At 38.4% G+C, this 24,652-nt stretch overlaps 1 protein-coding gene across 2 annotated transcripts in view; it reads right to left on the reverse strand.

Moving 5' to 3' along the window:
• Positions 1-24,652, reverse strand: part of LOC311066895 (complement C4-like) — an 80,928-nt gene that overhangs the window by 48,142 nt on the left and 8,134 nt on the right. For both annotated transcript variants that reach the window (XM_084088332.1, XM_084088331.1), the window contains exons 2-14: positions 15,327-15,513; positions 14,909-15,080; positions 8,697-8,767; positions 7,090-7,178; positions 4,072-4,154; positions 3,882-3,969; positions 3,565-3,685; positions 3,320-3,449; positions 2,539-2,651; positions 2,195-2,356; positions 755-922; positions 299-484; positions 11-166 (exon numbers count right to left, since the gene is read on the reverse strand). In XM_084088332.1, the coding sequence (XP_083944458.1) occupies positions 11-166; positions 299-484; positions 755-922; positions 2,195-2,356; positions 2,539-2,651; positions 3,320-3,449; positions 3,565-3,685; positions 3,882-3,969; positions 4,072-4,154; positions 7,090-7,178; positions 8,697-8,767; positions 14,909-15,080; positions 15,327-15,513 (1,726 nt within the window). The remainder of the gene's footprint in view (positions 1-10; positions 167-298; positions 485-754; positions 923-2,194; positions 2,357-2,538; positions 2,652-3,319; positions 3,450-3,564; positions 3,686-3,881; positions 3,970-4,071; positions 4,155-7,089; positions 7,179-8,696; positions 8,768-14,908; positions 15,081-15,326; positions 15,514-24,652) is intronic.

Below are 24,652 nucleotides of genomic sequence, written 5' to 3' on the forward strand. Positions count from 1 at the left end.
TGCAACACACCTGTTTTGGAGTGAGTTTGTTTTGAGAGCCCAGGGCATAAATGGCTTTGTCCACAACTAGTAAGGCCACTTTTGCATTCTGTGTTCCAACATCAATGTCAAGCTCAGCTGAATCTTCTGGCTCATAATTATGATTGCCATTCAGTTTTATCTCAAGCTAAACAGGAGATGGGAAAGCAGAACTGTAAACATTTGGAAATATTTTACTGTACTGTATAATTCTGACATAAAATTACAAAAACATTGTAAGGTGTTAAAAAAAATTAAAAGCATTTTAGTATCTGCTTACCTTTCCTTCACACCTGTCCTCTACATCTACCCACACTGAGTCTGCAATGATGTCACCATCTGTGTCATAGTAAAAGGCGATCACTCTGAAGGACGGGATCATCTCTGGGCTGATATGGATGGATATTTTGACTGTAGAACCTGATGCAACAGAGCTTGCTGTTCTCAGCATGCCTCTGCTGACAATCTGAAGAGATGCACATATTTCTCAAGAGTTCTGAGGTTTATAAAATAGTAAATCGTAATGAAAAAAATCCTAACGAGTGCAGTAAAAATATCTAAACATGCTTTCTGTAAATCAAAATAAATGTGCCACAGAAGGAAAATTGAGTAAGATATTAAAATAATATTTTTTTCTGAGAATACATTAAAAAAAAAAAATCTTGACCAATGGTATATTAAAAACATTAGACATTTCACCACATGTAGTCGAAGGAACATTTAATACATTACTTACCATGTAATATATTTGCCCTTCTACTGGATTGCCACTGACATAAAATGCAACATCTAGAGAATCTTCTAATGACAGGACTTTATTAGTCACACTCAGATACAGGAAGCTGTTTTTTGTGGATTTCTTTGGGCGCACTTCTTTTGTTGACTTGAAACCATCTACTGTTGCCTGTTGAAATTAATCAATCAAAAATGTACATAGTAATAATCAGCCCCATAATCATGTAATAATGTAGAATATAGTAACTAAAAGTTTTTTGTTGTTTTTTTGGCCTGTTTCACACCACCCACAAAATCCTTGTATGTTGTAACTTAATACATAATAGTAAAAGTAGTAAATATCAACAATGGGTTTCATACACTGTTACTGCATTTATTTTATTTTATTTTTGGATTACCTTATCACAAAAAGAATTTGGAGTGTTCTATTTGAGAAAGTCTCTTTCTTTTGACTTGCTCCCTTTTTTGTCAGGGGCCGCCAGAGCAGAATTTTGTCGTAAAAATATACATATTTAAAACTTTATAAACGAAAATAACTGGCTTCCGGTAGCGGTCGACGCCCGTTCATGGAGATGGATGCTGGCGTATGACGTAGGACGTAGCGTAGGAAGCGTCGTGACGTAGAACGAACGTAGAGTTTTGTTTTGCTCTGCTCTCTGGCTGCGCTGTCACGTTCGTTCTACGGTTCTGGTTCCACCCAGCTCAAAGTCTCCTGTGCCTCTGCTGGTTCTTCCCAGCTCAAAGTCTCCTGTGACTCCAGTGTTCCCACCCAGCCTCCCTCTCCCACCTCCTTTTCCCAGTTCAGCCAGTTCCTCTGCCCCACCTCCTCTCATTCCCTTCAGCCCCTACACTCCATTGCCACTCTGTCGTGTAGATTTACCACAGGTCTTCCGGTCTCCAGCTCTGCTCATTCATGAGGATCCTTGCGCCCAGCCACTGAACACGACTTGTCGGTTCCACCTTGGCTCCTCCCTCCCTCGGCTCGACCTGGGACCATCATCCTTACGGCTCTGCCTTGGTCAAACATCATCCTGCATGTGCCACTAATTTACAGGCCTTCAGTTACGTTTCATCCCTCCACCCCTTCGGCTCTGTCAGGCTCTGCCTTCCCTCCAGCTTGCCTGGGCTCAGTCCTCTGGCAACCTGGCTCCACCTTGGATGGTCATCACTGCGGCTCAGATCTAAGATCTATATAAGGCCAGGAAGAGTAGGCTATTTTTGAGTGGTTTCGGTTGTTCCTACATTTTTACATCAAATTAGAATGAATTTTAGAACAAAAGTTACTGATGAATCATGATTTGTTCATGAAAACGTTCATATGCAAATTTCATTCTCAAATTCATGCACTCGCACAGTTAGTGAATGAGACCTAATGCTTTTGCCAGCAGTGTGAAACAGCCTTCACAGGTATTAAAATAACTTTATTCTTTGATCGTTTAACCTGCACTGAAATGGAATGTGGTGTTCCTTCCAAATTGAAATTTTGAAATGCAATTCCCTCTTTATTAGTTTTAATATTTATGGACTTTTCTTTGGTGCTTGAGACATCTAACTTCACTTGAACATCTTCAGCTGCTGAACCATTTGGGTGATGGACTGTGACCTAATAAAAAACAGAAACCACTGTTACCCTATCCCAAAATCATCAGCAAAATGTTTTCCATTATAGACTGAAAGCTACCATTATGAATTACTGCAAGCATAATCCTTTATGACTGACAATATCATTATGATGCATAGTATTGTGAATAGAAGTTTGATTATATCAAATGGTGTTTTATTTACCACCGCTTGAAAGGGAAATGTAGGTGTGTAGAACGATCTTGTCCGAGACAGATCCACATTGTATGGTCTCAAAACAACGGGAACGAAAGCTGCTGATTTCTGTACCTCACCACCTTATGAGAGGTGCACAGACATTTTAGGTAAAAAAATATATATAATAATTAACTTTTCAGCTAAGAAATGTTTACTATAGAACTGTAGGCATCTTAACATTAGGCTACATAGCACATGCAGACAAATTACATTGGTTTGTCTGTTTAATCAATAGTCTGTTCAGTTAATCTTGCATTTTTGGGGCCAGATTTACTAAACAGGGCAAATTAGCATAAGACTGCAATCCCATAAAAGCACAGATGGTAGTTGAAAGTTCTGCGAGTAAACCACTGACAATTAAAAAAAAAAAAAAACTGACACAGAAAGAAGACAGATGCAGCCATGTCAGGAGCAAAATAGATTAAGACTCTTTTTTGTTCAATGTTAAATAATGGCGCAAATACCAGTATATACAGAAAACCTTAGCAATCCCATTGCATGATTTATTTAAATACTCTCCCCCCATAATTTCATGCCTATGAAAGGGAAAATCCAACAAATGCATATGCAATAAGGTCAGCTGCAAAAATATCTGTGCATGCCTCATTGCGTGTCTTTAGTAAATCATAACAGTAGTTTTAACGCCAAAATTGGGTTTGTGTTGGCACGAGCTGTTAATAAATCTGGCCCTTAGTCTTTAAAGTTCAGTTAACTTTGACAAAAATGATTTCATGTCACGATTGATTACTTAAAATATCTGTGACTGTGACAGCAATGTAGAATTGTGCCTGAATCACTGCCAAATTTTCTAATGTTGAATCCAGGAGATGCTTTATTTCTGAAATTTTAACTGTAATCTCAGCACGGCCTCCTTTCACCTAAAAAGGGGAAAAACACCATGAAACAATATTAAAGAGTGATCTATGAGTATATAGTAATCTATGAGTGTACTTACTCTTCTTGGCGATTAAATAGATAACGGTTTCTACTCACAGATCCAGTTTTCTCCAGTCCCTTGATGAATTTGATTTCTCCAGGATTATTTTGTGACTCGTGTTTTTTCATCCCAAACCAACAGTTGAAAGCACCATCAATTACCTTGCCATATGTGTATCTTTCAAATGATTAAAAATTAAAAACAATTAATCTACTGTCTCAAATTTAGTAATTTCACATTGATACCATTAATAGAATAGTTCACCTCAAAATACAGGTTTGGAATGGCATAAGGATGAGTAAATAATGACAAAATTCTTCTTTTGGGGTAAACTATCTCTTGAAGAGTGTTTTTGATCTGAATGTGAACTTACGAGGCTTGAATGGTGAATGTGAATGTCTCCGCATTCACAAGCAGAAAGGCTTTCTCTGACTGAACAGTAACCTCAAAACTGGGAGGAACTGACAAAAATGCATTGTATTTGAGTTAGATGCAATACGATATCTGTGAATAAAGTTATTTGTTTATATATAAATACAAATGTCTAGTTTAATTTCATTTACCAAATTTCTGGACCCTGAATTGACACACTGCAGGATTTTTCTCGTCACCTTTGTAATGTGCTGTAATCTTCCATACACCAGGTCTGGAGAAATTGAAATAAACATCTTACAGTGGATATAACAAGTCTACACACCCCTGTTAAAATGCCAGGTTCTTGTGATGTAAAAGAATGAGACAAAGATAAATCATGTCAGAACTTTTTTCACTTTTTATGTGACCTATAACGTGAACAGTTCAATTGAAAAACAAACTGAAAACTTTGAGGGGAAAAAAATGAAAAATAAAAAACTTACAATGACCTGGTTGCATAAGTGTGCACACCCTCTTATAACTGGAGATGTGGCTGTGTTCAGAATTAACCAATCACATTCAAACTCATGTTTAATAGAAGTCATTACACACCTGCCATCATTTTAAGACATCATGACTCTGATTAATCACAAATAAAGTTCAGCTGTTAGTAGGATTTTTCTGACATTTTCTTAGTTGCATCTCAAATCAAAAGCCATGGTCCACAGAGCATCAGAGGGATCTCATTGTTTAAAGATATTAGTCAGGAGAAGGGTACAAAAGAATTTCCAAAGCATTAGATATTCCATGGGAACAGAGTGAAGACAGTCATCATCAAGTGGAGAAAATATGGCACAACAGAGTTATTACCAAGAACTGGACGTCTTGAAAATTGATGAAAAGACAAGAAGAAAACTGGTCAGGGAGGCTTCCAAGAGGCCTACAGCAACATTAAAGGAACTACAGAAATTTCTGGCAAGTACTGGCTGTGTGCTACATGTGACAACAATCTCCCATATTCTTCATATGAATGGGCTATGGGGTAGGGTGGCAAGACGGAAGCCTTTTCTTACATAGAAAAACATCCAAGCCCGGCTGAAGTTTGCAAAAACAAACATCAAGTCCCCCAAAAGCATGTGGGAAAATGTGTTATGGTCTGATGAAACCAAGGTTGAACTTTTTGGCCATAATTCCAAAAGGTATGTCTGGCTCAAAAACAACACTGCACATCACCCAAAGAACACCATACCCACAGTGAAGCATGGTGGTGGCAGCATCATGCTTTGGGACAGTTTCTCTTCAGCTGGAACCGGGGCATTAGTCAGGGTGGAGGGAATTATGAACAGTTCCAAATACCTGGGCCCGGTTTCCCGATAACGCTCACTCTTAGCGCGCTAAGAAAGCTCGAAAGGTATATCTTACCAAAGTTGTTTATGTTCCTAAGTGTGTTCCCCGAACCATACCTTAGGAAGCTGCTTAAGATATACCTTCTAACGTGCGACGTTACCCGGCGCTGTCCGTAGCGATGGTGCTGAATTGTTATTCTCTCGTGCAGGGGCTGTTTATGTTAGAAAGCGGTATTCTTTATTAAAGAAGCACTTCAGAAATAGTTGAAATTGCAATTTATTATGATTATTGGATATTATAAAAAAATAATCCAAACTATAATAGCCTATAATAGCCTAGCCTACATATTTTAAAATTGTAACATATATTGCTGCCACAATAACCTTTTCAAAAATGTACGTGCCTTCTTCTCTTTCCCATTTTTGTTCGCTGAGGTGGAGCTGCGATGAAATATTGTTCTTGTAAATACTTTCCAGCATTTCAGTAATAAAAGTTTACATCTTGCGTACGGTGCTCGGCAGTGATCAAAAAGGATTTAAACCGTGAATTTTGAATCTCTTGTAAACTCAGAGATGTGGATTCAGACGGCAATTAAATTACCACACAACCTGTTTGTCAAAAAACAGAAGGTACTAATTTGGCCAGGGATTTTTACGCGGGTTGGGTGAGAAAAACACTGATATTATGGATTCGGACGGCACTAAAATCACCGACTTACCCCTGTAAATGTTTAAAATACCGGACGAGCCCATGAGAAACAATATTAGCGTCCGAATAGGACTTAACTGACAGTAGCCTATGCTTTCACTGGCCTTTAAAAGAGCGTTTTAATTAAATTAATAATATTGTATAATAATATAATTAAAAATCTAACAACAATCAGTGTAATGACAATTTTATTCTTTGCATGAAAACACTTGAATTAGCCTAATTTAATACTTTCTGGGTGTATTAAAACTTCAGAATTATATTCATATAGACCTGCAACAGTGATAAGGTAAAGCTAAGAGTGGTCCAGACCAACCTTACGAAAGTGTGACTTACAGAAGATATACTTAGCGAACAAACGTTTCGGGAATCGTGCCATAAGGTTAAGAGAGAGGTTAAGGAATAGGTTAAGAACTACTTAGAGATAAGAACGCTTTGGGAAACCGGGCCCAGGCAATTTTGGCACAAAACCTTCAGGCATCCGTTAGAAAGCTGAAAATGAAGAGGAAGTTCATCTTTCAGCACGACAACGACCCAAAGCACACATCCAAATCCACAAAAGCATGGCTTCACCAGAAGAAGATTAACGTTTTGGAATGGCCCAGCTAGAGCCCAGACCTAAAACCAATTGAACATCTGTGGGGTGATCTGAGGAGGGCTGTGCACAGGAGATGTCCTCGCAATCTGACAGAGTTGGAGCGCTTTTGCATAGAAGAGTGGGCAAATATTGCCATGTCAAGATGGCCCATGCTACTAGACTCCTACCCAAAAAGACTGAGTGCTGTAATAAAATCAAAAGGTGCTTCAACAAAGTATTACTTTAAGGGTGTGCACACTTAAGCAATCGGATTATTGTTAGTTTTTTTTATTTTTCCCCCTCAAAGATTTCAAGATTTATTTTTCAATTGAATTGTTCACGTTATAGATCACATTAAAGGTGGAAAAAGTTCTAAAATGATTTATCTTTGTCTCATTCTTTTATATCACAAGAACCTGGCATTGTGGGTGCATAGACATTTTATCCACTGTATATGGGCTGATGATAAATACAGCAGCTTCAGAATGGTGCCATCTTAAAAAACTGAATAGCATAGTAATATTTATTTCCGTAAGTATCAGAGATTTTATACTTCAAGGTATTTAACTAAGATAGAAAATGAGATTGACTGTACTTTGAAATATCAGGGATGTGGTAGCTCATTGACAGAATGCCATCTAAAACTTTGTGTGTCGATTTCTTGACCTTGTTCCCAGCAGCATTCTGAGGATATAAAGGTCAGTTAGGCATCTCTTCCATCCCTTGTAAAAAAAACACTTAACAAAAAGCTGAGAAAATCACTTATTGGTCAAAGACTATGTCCGAACGGATTTAGAATGATGATCAAAATTTATCAAAATCCTTAAGTAGATCGCTTCCATCAATACCCCCAGTTTCAGTCCTAGACCTCTTCCTATGTTGGGATTTAATTTGGTAATGTCAGGCAGTTTTGTCAGATTTATATGCTTTTTAATGTTTGATGATACTTGTGCATGAGCAATGTTTATATCGCTTGTTTCTGCGGCTTCTTTGTCTGTGTTTTGATCTGGAGATTTCAGAAGAAAAGCGTAATAGCTTCCCCTACAGTTAACAGTTAAAACATGGATTGCCAGACATTTCTGTAAATGATGGAGAGAGAATTTAGGAGATTTGAAGTAAACTCCTACACTACCAGTTCACATTCTCAGAATTAGGTATTCATTATTTTATTTTAATAATTTAATAATATTTTATTTCAATAAAAATAAATCAATATTTTTAAACAATGTAAGTTTATAAGACATGTGAATAATTTATTTAATTGGCTATCAATCAAAATAGTAAACAACTACAAGCCAAGTATACTTTGCATACTTAACTATGCGTTTAAATATATCTTGATCAAAACATTGAGTACAAGTATAGGCCAAATATACTTTATAGTATATAGTAGACTTTTCTCTATCAGTATGTGTCAAGTGTACTTAAGTGTCATTTTAATATTTCGGAGAGGTACATAAAGTATATTTCTGAGAAGTAGACAAAACGCAGACTGAAAGCATCCTTTCTTATTTTGTTTAAAATAAGTATACTAATAGCATACAGTTTATTTTTGCTCAATACATTATGGCAAGAATTTAAGATACAGGAATAATCCTATTTCTGTCAGGTCCATTAAGTCAAGAACACAGATAATAAAAATAAAGAATTTTTATTGAATAGATTGCAAACAAGTTGATGTTCCTGAATTTAAATTTGGCGGTATGGCTCTGTTCAGGGAGTCCTCTGACCTTTCATGAGCACCATGAAATAGCAGAGAGTCAGAGGACAGCAGCAGCAGCAGCATTAGGGAACGCTCACACAGTTTAGGACTGTGAGAGCTAAAATATCCCCCTGTGAACAGAGCAGGCAACATGACATAACAGCAAATGCCACGTTATGCATAAGGAGGAGCTGGGGAGGTGGCGGGCAGCAGAAGCGAGCAGCAAGCATGTATGAGCAAACTGAATGTGCTTTAAATAGGGCGCCTTGTTTGAGCTTGGCCATTGAGCAGCGAGGGGAGTTAACAAGCTAATGCAGCTCAGCTGGAGCAGATCAGCTGACAGGACAGTGTTGTTAGCAAACAGCATTAGCAGCGTCTTGACTACCTGGCCTGCCAGAACTGACATTGACGCTCAATTTCATGAGATAATAATAAAAAATAAAAAAAACTCAGAATGAATTATTGACAGTAAGAGAATGTGTTAGTACTTTCATACTTACATATATAGAGACAAGAACTATCATTGATTTTGGTCGCATGGAGTGGTCCAGAGTGAAGACCCTGAACAAAACTGAGAAACACAGTAAACCAGGTAAAAACAAAACAGTAATATGCATACATGAATTTTTTGACTTGTGACATGCTACATACACTCACCTAAAGGATTATTAGGAACACCTGTTCAATTTCTCATTAATGCAATTATCTAATCAACCAATCACATGGCAGTTGCTTCAATGCATTTAGGGGTGTGGTCCTGGTCAAGACAATCTCCTGAACTCCAAACTGAATGTCAGAATGGGAAAGAAAGGTGATTTAAGCAATTTTGAGCGTGGCATGGTTGTTGGTGCCAGACGGGCCGGTCTGAGTATTTCACAATCTGCTCAGTAACTGGGATTTTCACGCACAACCATTTCTAGGGTTTACAAAGAATGGTGTGAAAAGGGAAAAACATCCAGTATGCGGCAGTCCTGTGGGCGAAAATGCCTTGTTGATGCTAGAGGTCAGAGGAGAATGAGCCGACTGATTCAAGCTGATAGAAGAGCAACTTTGACTGAAATAACCACTCGTTACAACCGAGGTATGCAGCAAAGCATTTGTGAAGCCACAACACGCACAACCTTGAGGCGGATGGGCTACAACAGCAGAAGACCCCACCGGGTACCACTCATCTCCACTACAAATAGGAAAAAGAGGCTACAATTTGCACGAGCTCACCAAAATTGGACAGTTGAAGACTGGAAAAATGTTGCCTGGTCTGATGAGTCTCGATTTCTGTTGAGACATTCAGATGGTAGAGTCAGAATTTGGCGTAAACAGAATGAGAACATGGATCCATCATGCCTTGTTACCACTGTGCAGGCTGGTGGTGGTGTAATGGTGTGGGGGATGTTTTCTTGGCACACTTTAGGCCCCTTAGTGCCAATTGGGCATCGTTTAAATGCCACGGCCTACCTGAGCATTGTTTCTGACCATGTCCATCCCTTTATGACCACCATGTACCCATCCTCTGATGGCTACTTCCAGCAGGATAATGCACCATGTCACAAAGCTCGAATCATTTCAAATTGGTTTCTTGAACATGACAATGAGTTCACTGTACTAAAATGGCCCCCACAGTCACCAGATCTCAACCCAATAGAGCATCTTTGGGATGTGGTGGAACGGGAGCTTCGTGCCCTGGATGTGCATCCCACAAATCTCCATCAACTGCAAGATGCTATCCTATCAATATGGGCCAACATTTCTAAAGAATGCTTTCAGCACCCTGTTGAATCAATGCCACGTAGAATTAAGGCAGTTCTGAAGGCGAAAGGGGGTCAAACACAGTATTAGTATGGTGTTCCTAATAATCCTTTAGGTGAGTGTATATATTATGTGAGAGACTAAATGGAAAATGTGTAGTTCTTTCACCTCCTGGGCCAACTAAAATGAACTTAAGTTAGTAGGAACCAGAATTATTTTTTTTTATTTTTTTTAGGACCCGAGATACACATTATTATTATTCATAATAATAATAATAATAATAATATGTCTATGTCTCCCGGCTGGCCTGGGAACGCCTCGGTGTCCCCCCAGAAGAGCTGGAGGAAGTGTCTAGGGAGAGGGAAGTCTGGGGATCTTTGCTTAGACTGCTGCCCCTGCGACCCGGCCCCGGATAAGCGGAAGAAGATGGATGGATGGATAATAATAATAATAATAAATACTGTCACCTGTATAGTGTGTTTTGGTTCTGTTCCAGTCTTCCTGACTTTGCCTGTGTTCCCTAGTTAGTTTAATGGGTTGTTAATTAGTCCCACACATCTGTTCTGTTTTCCATTGAACTGTATTTCTATTTCTCTGTTTATTCAAAACAATGTGAAAATCATCCTGATCACTCCTTCATATAAAACAATATAGTCATTTAACTTTTGTAAGTCACTAATTGTCAGAATGGCTGAGGGCATGAAACATCATGAATAATGCTGTGATTCATTAAAATTCTGTACGTTATTTTATTTTTTTAATAAAAGTATCTTCTGCTCACCAAGGCTGCAATTATTTGATCCAAAATAAAGCAACAACTGTTTATTTTTACAATTTAAAATAAATGTTTTCTATTTTAATATATATTAAAATGCAATTTATTCATGTGATCAAACATTTCAGCACCATTACTTCAGTCTACAGTGTCACATGATCATTCAGAAATCATTCTAATATGATTTGCTGCTCAAGAAACATTTTTGATCATTATCAGTGTTGAAAACAGTTGTGTAAAAAATAATATCAGGATTCTTTGATGAACTGAAAGTTCAAAAGAACATTTTTCTGAAATAGAAAGATTTTTTTAACATTAAAAAATGTCTTCTTTACTGTTACTTTTGATCAATATAAGGCATACTCATTGAATAAAAGTATTAACTTATTTTAAAAAACAACACCATCAACAAAAAAACTAAACTCTTACTGAGCCCAAACTTTTGAACAGTAGTGAATAATGTTACAATAGATTTCTATTTCAGATAAATGCTGTTCTTTTGGACTTTCTATTCATCAAAGAATCCTGGAAAAAAAATTGTACACACTTTCTATTCATCAAAGAATTCTGGAAAAAATAATTGTGCACAACTGTTTTCAACATTCATAATAATAAGAAATGTTTCTTGAGCATCAAATGAGCATATTGAAATGATTTCTGGAGGATCATGTGATGTGAAACTGAAGACTGGAGTAATAATTAATCACAGGAATAAATTGCATTTTAAAAATATATCCAAATAGAAGTTTGGAAATAATCCAATGAATATAAATAAAAGCGTACTCATCCGAAATTGTATCCACGGCTGGATCAAGTCGCTATTCAAAATGCAAACGTTCATTGTCGGAGTCCCGCTCTTCTTCTGAGGAAAATGCGATCTCTTCGTCACTATCCAGGACGAGCTGAAGAGCTTCCTCGCCTGTGTAGCATGCCATCTTTTAAACGCGCAGGAAAGTGAATGAAACTTATGATGAAACTTAATGATTTTTAAGGCATTGTTGGGGGCGTTTACCATTTTGCATAGATCGCCACAACACATTATCTTATGAATAGTGCGCTCTGTGCGTGGGTGTGTTCACTAATGATAATTAGCTGAGCCAGGAGAAACTGTACATCTCTTTAGTTTCATACAGATTACATTGCTGGAGAATATTTGTTTTAAATGTGAATGGTTTTATTTAAAAGTAGACATTTCAAGCTTTCTTTAGACATACGTTTTATGTTTGTGTGATAAGTATTCGCTGAGTTTCAGATCCTTATTCAGACGTCTTTCCAGCCCGATCTCATCCCAAGACGTCATATACTGACGCTTTTGACATTTCGTCTACATCCAACGCACATGGCACCCTTTAGCGTCAATATGAGACGCAGATAGATATGGGCCAGAAGGCGCCTCCTAGCGGTCTAACCCTAACCCTACCCCAGACCTAAACCTTCCCATAACCGAACAAAGCTCTGTGCGTGTCATATTGACGCTAAAGGGTGCCATGTGCGTTGGATGTAGACGAAATGTCAAAAGCGTCAGTGTATGACGCCCTAGGATGAGAATGCGTTGGTCTTTCAGAAAGCTCATCCTGTTTATTTTCTTTATTGTACAAAAACACAAGGTTTTTTTGTTATTGTGAGTGTACTTGTGCCATGAGGAAAAAATCCATCGCGCCAGCGCGTTCTTCGGGCTCAGAGGGTTAATCTCCAATTTTCCTCAAGTTCATTGTCTGGTATCATCTTAGTTGTATGTGGTTGTGTTTAATGTGTGTAAGAATTGATAAATTAGGAAATTCCGGACAGTCTGTTTCGGGGGTGACCAGACCCTGAGAGGACAAAAGGACCTCTCTGGAGATTACCATTTGAACTGGCTCCCGTGCACCATCGAGACGAAAGTCTCACCTCCGAATCAACTTCATCTACATCTCTTTCCCTCTCCCCTCACCCCCTCTCTCTCATACTCAGATGATCACCTGAAGTCACTCAAGAAAATGTGTAGTTTAATGTGAATGATTATCACAGAGTATTTTCATGTTTTTTTCACCTCCAACCGCGCATCTCTACCACCTGGTCCCGGAAGGGAGTGGTGGGAACTTTGGGCATGTTCCGGGCTGGGATCTCAAGATCAGGTGAGAGAAGGCTCAAATGGGATCAAAGGGAGCTGTCTGTACACCGAAGAGGACTACAAAGAGATCCCAGGAACATACACATTCAAGGCGGAGGGGAAGAGCCTTCGCTCCAGCCTCTTTTGCAGAAAGGAAAGCACAGAACTGATTGGCCATCTCCGGGGGTCTTCTCAGCACCAAGAGCACCACTCAGTGAACAAATTTCCACTTTAAGGCATAAGCTTACCTAGTAGAGGGAGCTCTGGCTTAAGTGATAGCATCTACCACTGCCGGTGATAGGCCATTTAAGTCCTCCACATCCTATCCAGAAGCCACACATGGAGGTTCCAGAGGTCCGGACGAGGATGCCATATGGTGCCCCATCCCTGAGAAAGAAAGACCTTCCTCAAGGGAATCCGCCAAGGGGGGCTGTCACATTGAGCATTAAGTCTGAGAACCAGGTCCGGATAGGCCAGTAAGGCGCAACCATCAAAACCTGCTCCTCATCCTCCCTGCAAGTCTCTGCAAGCAGGCTCACTGGGGGAAAGCTGTGTGCCAATGCATCCGTGCCGAGGGGTGCCTCAGTCAGAGAATAAAATAGCGGGCAGTGGGAGGATTCCTGGAAAGCAAACAGGTCTACCTAGGCCTCCCTGAATCGACTGCAAATCAGCTGGACCACCTGGGCATGAATTCTGCATTCTGCTGGGAACATGAGCTGTGTGAGAGCATGTCGGCCACATGATTAAGCTCGTCAGGAATGTGAATGACACGGAGCGACCTGAGCCGCTGCTGACTCCAGAGGATGAGATGGCGGCCGAGATGTGGCATGCGACGTGAGTGCACGCTGACTTGGTGGTTGATGTACGCAACTGTCCCAAGGTTGTCCATTTGGACCAACTCGTGCTTGCCTTGGAGCAGCAGCCGAAAGGGCGAGCAGCACTGCCAGCAACTCAAGCAGGAGGAGTGGGAGGTCCCACTGTTACCCTCAGATCTCCCTGAGTGCTAACCAGGCCCTGTGCTGTGCAGAGGAACCGGGCTGGGTAGCAGCAGAGGGGACTCCAGCCTTCATGAGGAAGGAGAGTCACGATCACAATGTCGCCCTGGTCATATTCTCGCAATGAAAACATGAACCATCCACGAATGCAGTCTCAGCATGCTCGTGGCCCAGCCACATGAGATAGCGATCATGGATGAATGAATGAGTGGATGCAGGCCTCCATCTTATATACCCATGTGTCCGGGGGAGTGGCTAGGCATGCAATCACTAATTTCATTGGCCGTTTTTGTGAAACTCAGAGGTAATTGGGGCTCCCCAGTAAAGCCGGGTGCACACTCTGTGATTTATTATTGTCCTTTATGATTGTTGCTTGTCAGACTGTACAAACATGATCCTCGCTTTAAGCTATGTCACACTGTAAGATCTCAGTTGTCACTGATGTCAGACTGTACAGCAGTCAAGACAATTAAAAACGGACGTGCGCAAGAGTTTTACAAATGACACATTCGGTGATGTGAGCTGCATTACACGCGGGATTGAAATGATGGCTACAAAAAAATCTTGAATGTTTATTTTGGTCATGCAGTCGTCGTAGGAGAAGTCACACTGCAGGACTGCGAGTCAAATCTTCTGACACTGCCAGAATTTCATCGGAGGTCAAATTCGATCGCAACAGTCATTAATCGGCTGTCTGTGAACGTCAAACTAATGGTCAAAGACTTCAGATTTTAGCCTAGGATCAGAGGAGTCTTTTAGGATTTGCAAAATTTTTCTCAGACGGCCAAATCGGGGCCAAAATCACTGCAAGTAAAAAAAATAAGTACTACATAAGTAAATAAATACTGCAGTCTTTCACAAAAAGTCTCATTCTGATATTAATAAGGTGAATACTACTGCAGGTGTCATACACATTCTTTTCATACACTTTTAATTTATACATTTAATAATAATAATAATAATAATAATAATGTTACATTTACATGCCGATTTTTGTTACCTATCAGCTTTTGTAAATTTGAACTTGGACTCATTTTCTATCCAGCTTCATTAAAATGTTCTTACTGTTGGCATTAGTACAGGAAATTACAAGTGTGTTTACTGTACCTTTCTGTTTAGGGTTGTAAATGGGTTTGTCAGTCTGAATAAAGATGTAGCCGATCTGCTTGGAGACCAGGACGCGAGTCTGCCATTTCTGACCATCAACTTCACATGCCAGGTTGAGATAAGGAGGCTCTCCATTGATAGATTTAATTTTTGAAACTTTATTTGCAAATATCTTGAAGAGGAAACACAGAAATGAGCCTAATACACAACAACTTTCTAAAATGGCATGCTTATGTTTTTCTACTTTTTATTCAACAATAAATTTGAAAATGATATCGGAACAGCCAGATATCTAATTATTTGACATAGTTATTTAAACATAACTAAATTCTACGAAAAACGTTTGGAATTGAAAAAAAACCCTGAAATAACAAGAAAATGCAGGTCTATTTATTCATTTAAATGTTTATTTCTTTACCTCAAGCTTAAATTCCTCAAACTGTCCTTTTTTGCTGATTGGTTTGGTCTCCCGTGAAGACATCGGAGTACGCATCCCTGTTTCTAACTGACAGGACACAGGTTTGCCAAGCAATGCCTCCCCCACCTGAATCCTTATGGGTTCTTTCACACCAACATGAAAGACACTCGGAGCAATGATTAGGAATCTGACAAACACAAACCAAGACAATTTTTTAAATCTCTATTAAATTTAGTTAAATTATTTATAAAAATGGCAACAGCATTTACAACCCATTTCTCTTCTGTAATGTGATCATTTTAGAGTAAAACCAAGTAATCAATGAGAAAACATGTAAAGAATGACACGTTTTCCTTTCATGGCATAAGTGGAGCTAGACCTGAATGAGAATTTGCAGTAGATGCACTAACAACTACTTTTGAGAACCATGATTTAGAAGTTGAATGTCATATTTACCCTTATCTTGACGTATGGTTATTAGGGCTGGGACAATACACCTATCTCCCGATTCGATGCCATCACGATACTTGGGTACCGATACGATATGTATTGCAGGGTTTTTTTATAATTGCGATTCTACAAGTATTGCGATTCGATATTGCAATATATTGCAATTTTTTTTTAACACTACACCATGGGGAAAAGTTAAATCATACACTTATACAGACTGTACATGATGTATAAGATGAGTCATATTTACAAAAACAAATCATCACATCTTTCTGACTTTTATTTCAAGAAGCATCATACAATACTACATTCTCTTAAATAAATTATTCAATAACAAATACATTTTTTAAGTGTCACTTGTCTTCACTTAGTGGCAAAACAATGTAATTGATAAATGTTTTACTTTAAAGGTGCCCTAGAATTTGAAATTGAATTTATCTTGGCATAGTTAAATAACAAGAGTTCAGTACATGGACATGACATACAGTGAGTCTCAAACACCATTGTTTTCTCCTTCTTATTTAAATCTCGTTTTTGAAAAACACCCCTGAAAAATAGCCGAATCTCCACATAACACAGACTGTGACGCAACAGTTGAGATCATTAATGTACGCCTCCAAAAATTTGCATATGCCAGCCCATGTTCAAGGTCAGGCGGAACTGCGCAGCCGAATCATCGTCCGAATCATTTTTCTTTGAGAGACATCATGGCATGCAAACGAGCGAAGCATGGCAGTTGCTCAGTGTTTGGATGTACAAATGAACACAAAGGTATGTTTTAGTTCCTTCATCTGAGCCTCTGAAGAACCAGTGGGTTATGTGAATGTCTGATGTGTAATTGTTCAAGTTCAGACAGATAATCTTTCTCTCAAAGTCGTTCAATACATGAATATCAGTCACGTGACCTCTTACGTCATCCGCTCTTTTTCCAGTTGACTGCCGCCATCTTGAGTACCTACCAGGTACTGTCTATGGTACCGACAAGCATTAACTAGCTAGCTTGCTACTATTTACAGCTTCGTACGGATACAGTAAATGGCTACGAAAGACAACATTTCGCACCTCGACTGCCATGAAAAGAAACGCTACTTTCAAAAAATAATATCGTTAGGGTGTGATCCCTACGCGATACCTGATACGTACTTACAGTCTCTGTCTGCTGCTACCGAACTACCAATCCTGGCATTCAATGATATTATATGTTGATCCGACTATTTTAAGTGTGTATTTAAATGGTCCAGGGGCAGAACTTTTGCCAAGCGTGTCAGAGGTTCTGGGTTCTAATCCGCACTCGTATAGGTTTTTTTTTTTCTCATCAAAAGTGTGAATTTGTGTTCAGTTTGTTTTGTAATTTCTCCGGAACGAATAGAGAGTCTCTCCACATTGAAGCGTGCGTCAGAGTGAAGACTGTGCGCGAGCCACAAACAAACACAGTAAGTTATCCGTGCCACTGATCGCAGCGGCAACGAGCACTTTGATCACTTGATTTCAGAAACAACACATTTCAGCGCTAGATCGCCTCTTATTTAACAAACGAACGAAATGAATGCTCTGCTAGTTAACTGGAGATGTTTTGTTTATTTGTATTGGTACATTCATGCCACGAGCTGTTTCAAAAGTGGTGGGGATATGTCCCACTCGCCCCACCCGCAAATTACGGCGTCTTTTTTCGCCTGTAAAAGGATATTTTGGGGTCTCCTTTTTTGTTGTTGCACCCCACCGCACAACATATTGAAGATATAGCTATTTAGTTCCTTTGCGACTGACGTGAATCAGGTACTCAAAATGGCGGCAGACAAGTTTTAGAAGTGAGTGACGTCAGTGAGGAGACGTTGGTGACATCATCTGATATTCATCTATACTGTTTATGCATCAGTAAATCAAGCCAGTGACTAAACGATCAACTTAACGTCGTTTCTCTTAGTAGGATGAAAATAATCTTACTTCAACTGTGATTAATATACAGATAGCGATCAAAGAACAATCCCTTTCCAGTCGCCCAAGCTGTCAATCACACAGCGCGAGTTTATCTGGACACTTGCCAAAACTCGTTATGAAATCAGTGACGCTGTTACACTGCACAACGAAGCTCTTACTGTACGTACATCATGTTTGCATTGGTGAAATCATTAGTGAGAGTGCAGAAACTGCGTTGCAATGATAAGATCTTCATTCACACGATCTTATGCTGAAGTCTCACAGCAGCCAATCACAGCAGTGGGCGTTTACACTGAAGTCTCACAGCAGCCAATCTCAGCAGTGGGCGTTTACACTGAAGTCTCACAGCAGACACGCCCCTTCAAACAGAGTGTTCAAATCAGTGGCTAAAATCAGGCTAGGAAAAATGCCTTTTATTTCTAAATTATAACAACATAACATTTTGATCTAAGAAACATACTAACATTATAAGGGCACCCTAGGAAACATTCTAAAATAATAAAATAATCCATGCAAGGGCACCTTTAAGCACCAAGTTTCTATCAAAAGCTGATCGTTTTGATCGTTATCGTAGACATCAGTGTTCATATTTGAACTTTTTATCCAAGTACTATGGTAATTTTAACTGTTGCATCACAGAAATGATGATACTATGAGGTTGAAAAGACTGTTTGTGAAGCCGTTTCATGACAACTCAGCGGCAGCGCCAACACAGCTTTGAATGTTGCAATATGATTTTGTCAAAGTTTAATAGACAGACGAATTGAAAGATTGCGTGGGTGTTTGAATCGAGATCACAATCTTTTAATGATGAATCGTGCAGCTCTATTGTACAGTCATGGTCAAAATTGATGGCACCCCTGATAAATATGATAAAAAATGGCTGTAAAAAATAAATCTGCATTGTTTATCCTTTTGATCTTTCATTCAAAAAATTCACAAAAATCTAACCTTTCATTGAAGTAAAAGAATTGAAAGTGGGGGGTAAATCACATTATAAAATAAAAGTTTTTCTCCAAAACACGCTGGCCATAATTGTTGGCACCCTGTTATTAAATACTTTCTGCAACCTCCTTTTGCCAAGATAACAGATCTGAGTCTTCTCCTATAATGCCTGATGAGTTTGGAGAACACCTGACAAGAGATCAGAGACCATTCCTCCATACAGAATCTCTCCAGATCCTTCAGATTCACAAGTTCATGTTGGTGCTTCTTCTCTTCAGTTCAGCCCACTCATTTTCTATAGGGTTCAGGTCAGGGAACTGTGACGGTCATGGCAGAAGCTTCATTTTGTGCTCAGTTACCCATGTTTGTGTTGATTTTGATGTTTGTTTTGGATCGTTGTCCTGATGGAAGATCCAACCACGGCCCATTATAAGATTTCTAGCAGAGGCTGTCAGGCTTTGATTTTTTATCTGTTTGTATTTGCTAGAATCCATAATACCATGTATCTGAACAAGATGTCCAGGACCTCCAGCAAAAAAAATAGGCCCACAACATATAAGATCCAGCAGTATATTTAACCGTAGGCATGGGGGACTCTTCATCCCTGTTTGCACCAAACACATCTGCTGGGTTTGCTGCCAAAAAGCCCTTTTTTCATTTCATCTGACCACAGAATCCGGTCCCTTTTGAAGATCCAGTCGTGTCTGATCACTGAATATGCTGGAGTTTGTTTTTGGAGGAGCGAGGAGCATTTTTCTTGAAACCCTCCCAAACAACATGTGGTGATGTAGGGGTTGTTTGATAATTTTTTTTTAGGCTTTCTGACCACCAAGACTCAACTAATCTCTGCAATTCTCCATCTGTGATCCTTGGAGAGTCTTTGGCCACTCAAACTTTCCTCCTCACCATCCGTTAAGACAATATAGACACACAACCTCTTCCTGGCAGATTCGTAACATCTTTAGTTGATTATAACTTCTTAATTATTGCCCTGATGGTCAAAATGGGGATTTTCAATTCTTTAGATATTTTCTTACAGCCACTTTCTATTTTGTGAAGCTCAACAATCTTTTGCTGCACATCAGAACTATATTCTTTGGTTTTACTCATTGTGATGGATGATTAAGGGAATTTGGCCTTTGTGTTTCCTCATATTTAAACTCCTGTGAAACAAGAAGTCATAGCTGGACAATTTCATGTTCCTAGTCACCCTGGTGTGCTAAAAAAGGTAAATATTAATGGGAATACTTCAGAGATATTTTTCTCATAAAAAATTCTAGGGGTGCCAACAATTATGGCCAGCGTGTTTTGGAGAAAAACATTTATTTCATAATGTGATTTACCCCCCAATTTCAATTATTTTACTTCAATGAAAGGTTAGATTTTTGTGAAATTTTTGAATGAAAGATCAAAAGGATAAACAATGCAGATTTATTTTTTACAGCCATTTTTTATTATATTTATCAGGGGTGCCATCAATTTTGACCATGACTGTATTATCTCTCTCTCGGCATATGAGTAGCGTGAGGGCTTTTCAGTGCTTTCAGTCTCGCGTCTCTTCCACATGTCCACTTGGGATATTACATCACTCAACACTCATAGATAATGACACATTTCATCCTCTGTTGGAAGAAAGTGTCTAACTTCTGTCAACCTCATCTACATGCAAGGACAAAAATAAAGCAATTGAATTTGAATTAATATTGATTTTGGAATTATTTTTATTTTTATTTATGGAATATATTTTTTTCTCCCAGCCCTAATGGTTATGCTTCCTCAAAACGTCTCAGATTATGACTGTAACCATGGTTCCCTGAGAAGGGGAACAATACACTGCGTTTTGGATGGATGCTATGGGGATGCATCAGCGTGCATTCCAACCTGATTGGTTGGCGACAGTCCGAGACATCATTAGCAAAGTGCCCAGAAGTAGCACAAGTAATCAATTAATTTGTCTAAGGAAGAGGTGTAGGCAGACCCAATGCCATGGCAACAAGATGCAGTGTCTCATTCCCCTTTTCAGGGAACCACGGTTACAGTCGTAACCTGAGACATTCCCTTTCGAAGGGGAACTCTACACTGTGTTATAAGAAATATCTAACTACACTTGGGTAAGAGGCTGTTATAATCTGAATTTTTGGAAGACAACCAAACATAAACATTAGGGCTGAACGATTAATCGCAATTTACATGTAATTGCACTTAAATCGAGATGGCTTATCGCGATTTTAAAATCGCAAAGGCTGTGATTTTTTTATTTTTATGCGCAGCTTGTCATTGATGTACTGCTCTGTAAACGCTGCTCCATCTAAAAACACTGTGAGTTTGAGTCACTTATTGCATTTGAAAAAACAACATGCGTCAAACATCTTTCCAAAACATGAGAAGCATTTATGAACCTCATGTCCAACAACAGACAACATTTAATAACATGCATTTACTCCAAACTCACTTAACGACAGTTGAGCATCCTTCTTTGAGATGATGTGCCTTCTTACACAGAATAAGGCAGTCGTGTATTTATAAGTCATGTTTAATCAAAGCGTTTCAATCTTCTGTTTATTCAGCTACAGCGATTTCCTGGATGTACTTCTGCAGCGGGGCATATTTATCGTGTTTGCATGAGAGCGCCCTCTGGCGTTCAAATGGGGCAGTATTTAACCACTGACAAGCTGCGCATAAAATAATTGCAGCCTTTGCCAAATCGCGTGTGGTTTTATTGCGATTAATAGTGCAGCCCTAATAAACATAAATAAGACAGTTTGAACCCAAAACAATTAACCCCCTGAGGTCGGCAAACGTGCAGGCGCGTTTTGCTGGATTTTCTTCACATTGTAGCACAATAAACTTAAATTACTCCGTCATTTGTGGTCACACAGAAAAAAAGAAATATGAAAAAAGAATCTGTGATATTTCTTCTTTTGTATGTGTCCACTTACAATCAGATCAAAACATTGTGCTTTTGTAAAATAAAGAAAATAAACAGGGTATGTTTTCTGCCTCTCCATCGCAGTGAACTTTTTTTTCTTGAGCACGTCTATAAACTGAAACAAAACTCAGCGAATACTTGTCACACATTTATGAGCCATATATCTTTATACACATTTAAGTGTGTACTTTTAAATGATCGGATTCAAACTGAAAACAAATATTCTCTGTTTAAGTAATTTGTATAAAACCAACAAGATGTCCAGTTTCTCAAACGCTTGCTCATTATTTTTAATTTGACCACACCCATGCGCGCAAAAGAGATTCACATGCAAATCTCCACATGGAACGCTCGCACTCATTACCTCAAAAAACAAAACTCCACACTTCATAAGTCTCTGCTTTTCGTCGAGTTTGGAAGACACGCAGTGAGTTTACATTGGATTTACCTCAGAAGAAGAAGAACGCGATTTGAAGACAAGAAAGATGTAAGGTAAGAAATTCTTAATTTTTAGTTTATGTTATTGTTGCATAAACTTCACATTATAGTTGAACTGTTGCTAGATATATGGTGAATATTATAATATTTAGACCCGTGTTTACTGTTAAATACTGTGTTTGTGGATATCTGCTCAAACGTAGATATGTATAATATGGTAACCATAATGTTTCATATTTTGGAGTGCGCTCTGCGTTTGAATGTAACATATTTTCAAGCGCGCTCTGCCTTTGAAAAGCAAAACGCACCGAACAGTACATTAGGCAACAAACATTAGGCAAACATATGTTTTTACTCCATTCTCATTTAATATCATCATAACGAATGGAAACATTTGAAGTAACATATGATAATCAATATATTTTTTTATAGTAGTTGTCACTGAAGTGCTCCGTTTGAAAGATTTATATGGTGCTATAGGTTATTGTTATTATTATTTTATGTAGCACTGAGCGTAGCCTATGCCTACAAGGCACAACAAACCTGGTGTTCATTATTGTTGGAAACATTTGTGTGTGTATTCTGTGAATTTTAAAAAGCAATTTTAACCAGAAAAAAAACAAAAAACATTTTAACCGTGCAGCCCTCTCTTGATATCAGCATGTTCACAGTTTTTTTTTAATTTTTTAAATTTTTATACAGGGACCAGATGCCACTGAGTCCTGCTGACTTCAACATTCACATGAGCATGGTAAAGTGAAAATCAAACACCTTGGAAATGAAAGGTATGTACAATGTTTTTAGGAATGGCACAAAGGACTCTGTCTTTGGATTATTGTTTTCAATAATGTGATTTTTTGTCATTTGTTTTGTATCTTTGGATTATGTTGTGTTGTAAATAAATCCAAACAATCAAAAAGCCATTATTTTTTAAATCTCCTCATTCTTTGTGCAAGGTTGTTCAGAATGATAGGGCCTGATAGCTCCTAATAGGGCCATTAGGGGTGGGTCTTTGTCTTTCTCAGGTGTGAAAACAATACATACTAATGATGTGATCACTCCTCCTCACATAAAGCTTTCTTACACAAAACACGTCTTACAAATTTTAAATCAATATATTGCCTTATCTGAATGAGCAGTCAGGATGATTTTCTCATAGTTTTGGAGCAAATATTCTAGGCTACGTGATACAATTTTCAAAAGTCTTGTGAAGAAATAATCAGTATGGGTTTCATGGCCTTATTTCAGTGACAATTTTTTTTTTTTGTATTTTCACAAACCACGCATAAATGTCATTATCTCAAAACTTCAAACTTTTACATACATGCTGCTGACATATTATTGTAGCAGAGTTTGTGCTAAATACAGTGTAATCAGACTTTAGCCATGAAAATGTCACAAGTAACAGAAATAAGCACAAATGTCAGAGCATGTCAGAACACCTCCAGGGCCAGAAAACACCTCAGACCCCAGAGGGTTAAGCATCATGGATAGATTATATATACAGTACTGTGCAAAAGTCTTAGGCATGTTAATATCATTAAAGGTCATGAACAGAAATACACATTAAGCAGTCAACAACATGTCCTTCTATAAACACAGATTAACTGACAAAAAAGAATATCTTACTTTGATTGAGAAGGAAACAAACATGTTCTGAATCAGGACATTTTGAATTGAGGCGATGCAGCAGGTAAGCCATGCTTCCCTCTGGCCAAACAAATCTGTCTTCCTTCTTTTTTTTATTTTTTTTTATTGGCGGGAGGCATCTAACAATTTAGGTGCATATCTGCCACCTGCTGTACTGGAGTGTGGGCCAGAGATTTGTGTTTTCTTAATAAGAAAAAAATAATTAAATAAATAAAAATAAATAAATACAATTATTTTCATGCTTTCTCACATTGTTTTATTTAACTCAGTATGTCCTAACCTCATCCTTGATATTATGGTTTGCTCTCTAGGAGTTATTCTTGTTGATTTAATTTGTCCTACTACTTGTTTTATCCTGTATAAATAACATCCTTTACTTTCTTCATCCCATTGTTTTTGCCATGTATTCATTATATTAATACATATTATTGTTTTAATTTCTGCTTTACTATACGATACCTCCATTATTCTGTCTTATTTTAAAGCTTGCTTTGCTAAAACATCTGCTGTATCATTCCCCTCAATTCCCCTATGGGCTGGAATCCACATAAATCTAACTCTCATCTCTATATGATTAAAATTGTACAGAGTTTCATATATTTCATAAACAAAATCAGGGGCCGTATTCACAAAGCATTTTATCTTACCACTAGGAGTACTCCTAAATCGCACTAAAAAATTTAACTAGGAGTTTTCTCTTAAAAGTTATTCACAACGCCTTTCAGACCTACTCTTAGTAAAGAAAAATGACAACTCCTAAACTAAGAGTGAGTCTTCGTTGCTATGGATGACGTCATTACTCATGCACAAGCTTGACTGAAGTGACCACCTTGATTGGCTGAGGATTGTAACGCAGGAATGATTCCAAACACCTCCCCTACGATGATGAGTGACAGGTGACAGGTCTGAGAATGCGTGCGCTACACAAGTAGTGCGAAGGACGTAAGATGATGAATAACTGAATAAATAGCCTAAA

The sequence above is a fragment of the Abramis brama genome (genome assembly GCF_963993115.1).
Source record: "Abramis brama genome assembly, chromosome: 17".
Taxonomy (NCBI): Eukaryota; Metazoa; Chordata; class Actinopteri; order Cypriniformes; family Leuciscidae; genus Abramis; species Abramis brama.